We start from the raw sequence: 6,193 nt of genomic DNA on the forward strand, positions 1-6,193 counted from the left end.
GTCCATTCAACTACTAGTTAATGCAATGTTCTATGATTTTTCTTTCTTTTAAGTGGTAATAGTTGGACAACTACAGGGAGTTTTGACCCTGTTTAACTTAATGAAAATGGATGGAATGGCTTTAAATCATCAGCATGCAAGTCAAGTCACTGCCACGCAAAGGAATGACCATTTAATGTCTAATTCTGGTCTCTAGATCCTCGGAGGGGTGAGGACAGATGGCTGATAACACTGCAGGGGCAGCTCTGTATGCCCAGACACTTCACATAACTCAACAGACATTGAGCCAGTTGATTGAAGATTGTAACAGGTACTCAAAGAATGTCACCCTGCCATCCTCATCCTGAAAAAAGCAGTTATGTCTCAGAGTGTTGGGACTGCCTAATGGATAAATATCTGGGAAGACATACCAGGTCAAAAGAAAAAAAGTACAGCATATCTTATTGTCTCCCTTGGAGAAAATTTTTAGGTAAAGTTTTCATGCCCTACATTTCTGTGAGGAAATCTTTTTGCTCTATTTTCAGTCCTTCACTCCAACCTGGAACCCAACTTTATTTCTGAATCATGTGCCATGCACCTCTACTGGCCCTTGGAATACATGGGTGAAGACTAGGACTAGCCCTGCCAATACATTGGTCAGATAAATGAGAACGGGGGCTGGGGTGGGAGAGGAGATATTTTTGTTGCTGATACGGGCCTCTCACACAGCCTCAGTCAAGGGAGAACCCAGGTAGGAATTGAGTTGGGGAGGAATGACAGGCAGATTTCTTCTGAGGGTGGAAAAGGCAAAATCTAGGCCCAGTTATTAATACTAGCTCAGGCACTTTGCTGCATCTTGCTATCTGTCCCTATTTAACAAATAAATGACAAGTAGGTTTACAGAAGCTGTTTCAGGCAAATATTGGCATACAGTACCTTTCATCTTCAGCAAAGTACCCAAGGTTTGCTCCAGCTCCTGGATATAATTCTTAGCCTTACGCAAAACCTGACACTAAACATAAAAAAAGAAAACAGACCCAATCTTCCTCTATTCTGGCTGGATTCACATTTTAACACTTAGTTGGTTTTTATACCTTTTCTTTTTTTTATTACCAACTATGGAGACTGGGGTGGTGGGGGTGGAGGCACTAAGGCGCACAGTTGACAACCCAGCCACCGCAAGTTTGAGGTCACAGAAGAAGCGCTCACAATGCGATCGTGCTGTGAATTCTGCTAAATACCTTGTTGCAAGGACATGGGAAGGAAGGATTACCAACTATCTCCAAAACCCCTTAAAGCCAATTCTGTGGCCAGCTACTCTGATGCAGATAAAAAAGGGGAAAAACCCAAGAATCAGAGCGAACAAAAATTTTCATTCATATGTAATATGTATTCTCAAACAGGTTTGAGGTTTACTCTGACCCTCTCTCTGGCCAGCAACTGTTCCTTCTGCTTGAACTTAACATTTGTTGTTGGATGTCTAAAAAGCATGTGGTTAAAATTTTGCAGGAAGTTTTCTGGCTACAGCTCTAAACAACTCCTTGATCATATCATGTAGGAATTATAAGACAAGATCTCTTTGGCCAAATCCTTCTCTCAGTTATATTGATACCGAACTGCAGTAACCTCACTGCCAACAATACAATTATTCCAGGTTTACAGCACTATGAATTTGGTTACAGGGACTAAGACCAACACTGGATTCAAGAATGAATTGGACATTTATATGATTACAGAGAACAATCATAATTATCTATCTTTTCTAAAGACAGATGAAACATAGATCATATTTTTTCATATATAACCTAAAGCTTTCCCCCCAGAACCAGCTGGGGAAAATTGAGGTATTCACATGTGAGGAAAGGAGGTCCTCACTGTTCTGTAAATTTGGCAGGGGGAGTGGCTTGGTTGCTATGACAATGAATGCTGCCATGGCTCCCTGCACTGCTGCCAAATTTCTGGACCTGTCAAGAGCCCCCCCCCAAGTTGTGTGCTGGCTCTGGGACTGTATGATCAGACCCGGTCCAGGACCATATGCTAACTTTGGGCTGCATACTGGATTGGACCTGGCACCATGGCTTCAAAGCCAGTGCATGGTCCCAGACTAAGCAAGGTCTGGGAACCAGCATGCTGGGTTGGACCTGGGACCTGATTCTGATTCAGGTCTGATCTGGCATGTAGCTCTGGACCTAGTACACTAAGTAGGTCTGCAGATCCCATCCAATTTGGGGGGCTGGCAGCTGGCTTGTGAGCAGCCTTGGCTCCCTAATCATTGCTACTCACTCTTCAAAATCAAGGTGCATACTATATATGAGAAAATATGGTAAACCTGAGGTTTTTACATAAGCATAAGCCAGACACTAAGAGAAGGATTGGGAAAGAACTTCTGTGTTAGCTTTTGAAGAAATCCTGCTTTCCATTGCATATAAAAATAGCAGTGGGGGTATTAAGATAGCAAAGCAGTCATTCCAAGATGAGGAAAAATCTATGAGACTTACAAGAGCTCCAAAGAGCTCTAAAAGCAATAGTAAATGAATGGTAGCCTTGTTAGATTTGCTGGCTTTTAGTTCCTGAGAAAGTGATGATTTTAGCTTTAGTTGTACCTCAAAACGTAACAAGAGCACCATCTCAAGCTACAAAAAGAGGCCAAACTTTGCACTTTTTGAGCACTTCCCTCCAAGGATCTCAAAGCATTTTATAAAGATGATGTCCCTTTGGAGAAAGTTTTACTCTCTCCATTTGACGAACAGGAAAACAGAAGCACATGTGACAAGTAATTTGGCAAAATGAATCATAGGCAGAATCAGGAATAGAACCATGTCTTTCAAGGCCTGTTCCTCTGCCTTGACCACAATAAAATCCTTCCTCTTTCATACCATTTTAGTGTCAAATTTCCTTTTTTTTATGAAGTAAGTGTTGTTCAAATGTTTTATTCTACCTAACTTTCCAGATTTTCTTCAGGATATAAGCCAATTTGCAAGGCTTAATGAACTGCCTTTCCCCTACAACTGTTTCTGACCATAACCCAGTAGTTCTGATTTTGTCCTGAAGTGCTGCATTGTCAAAGCAGTTCAATCATGGGATTAGCTTTGAAAATACTGCCATTATGAAGAATCAAAAATGTACAGGCAAAAAGTCACATGATAAACTACTGACACTGGCATTAGAAGATCCCCAGTTAGCCTGTTCTGAAGTGATGTGCATATAAGGAGAAGGCTCAAGGAAGTCTCCCATGATAAAACGCCATGTGTACAGGCATCTCCCAAAAATACTGTGGTCAGAGCTATGAATCTCCCCTACAAATGCATGTAAAGTATATATATGGATGTGTGCCTGTGTGTAGAGAAGTGCACACAAACAAATACATTTTCTGTACCTTTGATGCCAAATTGTCTGACTGAGAATAAACAGTTTCCCGCAGACTGTTAAAGAGTCCTGCCAGTGTTGCCCGGTGTCGTGCCTGAGATAAGCGTCTTCTTACCACCCGGGGCTCTAACTCTTGCAGATGTGCTAGAAACCCAGGAGTCACTCTAACATATGGGCTGCTACAGTCTCCAGATGTCTCCATCAAAAGCTGCAATGGAACATTATGTTTTACTAAATAAAAAAAAAAAGCACTTTTAAATGCTCACACAGTGGGCAGATAAACAAGTTAAGTCCAGTGTGGTGCAGCAGAGCAATCCAGCTCACTTCCTTCAGGAAATTATGAAAGGGATAAAATCTTCACTCCTTTGCCTTATGAGCTATTAATACATACTTGATCCACCACTAATGGCAGATGATTTGGCTTGAAACACACTCAACCAAGGCAGGTAAGCAATCTATCATTTCTTTCACCACAGAGCTGTGATCAATCTTTTTCTATGGTCTACATGGGTCTCAACCTTGCAAGAGGTTCAATGCCTTCAACCCCCATTTAAATGACTAGAAGTCAGAACTCTCTGTGACATCATAAATGTTTTCTTATTAAATGGTGATGCCATATTAAATTATATTACACATAGAAACTAATAGATTTTTTAAAGATACCTACATGCCATTTTCAATTAAATGCTAGTAGTGAGGGAGGAGGGAAGAAACATACCTAAAATATGTTAAACAGAACTGTGATCTTGTTTCCAAGAACTGCTCTAGCTGCAGTTACTACAGGGAATGATAAGACCCTAAACTAGTAAGATATAATGCTACTTTAGAACTGCATGGGTGGTGTCCACACATGGTTGAGGTACTGAAACCTACCCAATTAAAACATAAGATAATTATTACTAATCTGTATACTTGTTTGGTATTGCATTATGGAATAGCAGCCACATTTGACTGCATCTGTTTACTGTTTTTGATTACTGAGTTTGTATGAATGTATCAATCATGGCAAATGCCACATAAATAAAAATGAATGTGTAATGCTTATCAAACGTTACATTTTTTATTTTTTCCAAATGCTATTAATGACTTTAATATATAGATTTAGGAACAGATACAAGCACAGTGAGAAGGTAGTGGATGTCCTTCAGCAGAAATGAGTCTTGGAATGCTTGCTGCCATTACCTTGGCAACATGAACAAAGTATCTGAACTTGGCTCAATCTCACAATTTGCATAGGGTTCAAAAGGGTTATCAAGGACAGCTTGCTTTCTGTATGAAGACCAGAGCCATCAGTATTATTCCATTTTCTGGTCTGTCAGAGTAAAAGCCTCACCACCTTTTCATACTCCTATACAGTCTGGGCCTGAAAACTTCCTTCCCTCTTTCTGTAAAATATTACCAAAACATGATGGTACGTGGTGAATGACATGGGATTTTTTAAATGTCTGCTTGTGGGGGGAAATGATCCTGGTCTCCTTCCCACTCCCAGCTCTTGTGAGGTGGAGTCTTGTTGACTTTTTGGCCTTTCTAAACCACAGTGGAGGAGAGATTAGGAGTCAGCCTGTGCTCCAAGGGTTCCACAACCAGGAAAAAAATAATAATCAGATGAAACAAAACCGAGTCACTAGAGCAAGCCCCAGCTTCTCCTTTGTGTCTCTAGAAAGAGAGATCTTAGAGAAGCAAAGGAGGGGTGCCAGTGTTTCTGCTCTTTGGATTTTTCCAGCCCTTAGCAGGGCACAAATTGTTCCAGCAGCAACATGTCCCAGGCCTGCGGGGTGGCTCTGCCTGCCCCAGTATATAGGCTAGCATAGCAGGAGGGTGCCAGGACCACGCTCCGTGGGGGTAAGAAAGGGGGGGCTCGGCTCTGCCCCCCACCCCTCCCTGTAGCCCTTGCCCCTGGCGCGTTGTCCCCACTCCGCCCCCCCGGGGACAGCTCTCTATAGTTACAGCCTCATCCCGCACTCGGGCTCGTCCCAGGCACAGCTCCAAGGCGCGACCGGGCTGGCAGCCCCGCTCCCACCCACAGCCACAGCAGCCACGCCGCACCCGCGACCCCAGCAACACCGCCCGCACGTGGTCGGCAGCCAATCGGGGCGCAGGAGGCATCTCCGGCAGCCAATAGGAAGGCAGGTGGGACTGGGGTAGAACGTTGGCGCGGCAGTTGTTGCTACAGCGAGCAACAAAAGCGCGGGAAACGATGGGGGGAGGGGTCTGCAGCCGTGGGAGGGGGCGAGCGCGACCTCAAGTGCTCCTCAGTGAAGCACGAATGTGCCTCCCCTGTCTCATCCAGAGTAATTCCTCCCCGGTCTGTGGTTCTGGCCAATGTGTAGTGCCCCGGGGCTGTGCATCGTCTCTCCGCTCGCTTCTTACAGCGCTTCTGAACCCCGCGGGAGCACTATCGGCATTGCAGCCCGCGCTCTGAGCCCCGCATTCCCGTGGGGGGGGGGTGCGGGGACTACAAATCCCAGCATGCAGTGCGGGCAGACCGCCCTCACGGAGAATTGCATGCTGAGATTTGTAGTTTGGAGAGAATGCATCTGAGCTGCTAATGAGAGAGGTTCGGGCAAGGAATTAGCCTTCAGGTGTAGCTGGGCATCCCCAGGCTATGCTCAGTGTGTTGTGCTCAGATTCTGTTATCTCTCTTGTCATAGATTTCAGGGCTGGAAGGGACCTCGGAAGATCATCGAGTCCAGCCCCCTGCCCAAAGGGCAGGAAGTCAGCTGGGGTCATAGTATCCCAGCAAGATAGACATCCAGTTTACTCTTGGAGGTGTTCAATGTAGGTGCTTGAACCACCTCTGATGGCAGGCTGTTCCAGACCTTGGGGGCTCGGACAGTAAAGAAATTCT

General features: G+C 44.5%; 1 protein-coding gene across 1 annotated transcript in view; it reads right to left on the reverse strand.

Annotated features, from left to right (window-relative positions):
• Positions 1–5,889, reverse strand: part of STRA8 (stimulated by retinoic acid 8) — a 25,110-nt gene extending 19,221 nt beyond the window's left edge. The window contains 5 exon segments of the mRNA XM_019545155.1: positions 916–991; positions 3,356–3,553; positions 5,293–5,551; positions 5,553–5,647; positions 5,649–5,889. Of these exon segments, the coding sequence (XP_019400700.1) occupies positions 916–991; positions 3,356–3,553; positions 5,293–5,551; positions 5,553–5,647; positions 5,649–5,693 (673 nt within the window). The 5' untranslated portion in view covers positions 5,694–5,889.
• Between the last annotated feature and the right edge of the window lie 304 nt (positions 5,890–6,193).

The sequence above is a fragment of the Crocodylus porosus genome, unplaced genomic scaffold (assembly GCF_001723895.1).
Source record: "Crocodylus porosus isolate Cpor-Errol unplaced genomic scaffold, CroPor_comp1, whole genome shotgun sequence".
Taxonomy (NCBI): Eukaryota; Metazoa; Chordata; order Crocodylia; family Crocodylidae; genus Crocodylus; species Crocodylus porosus.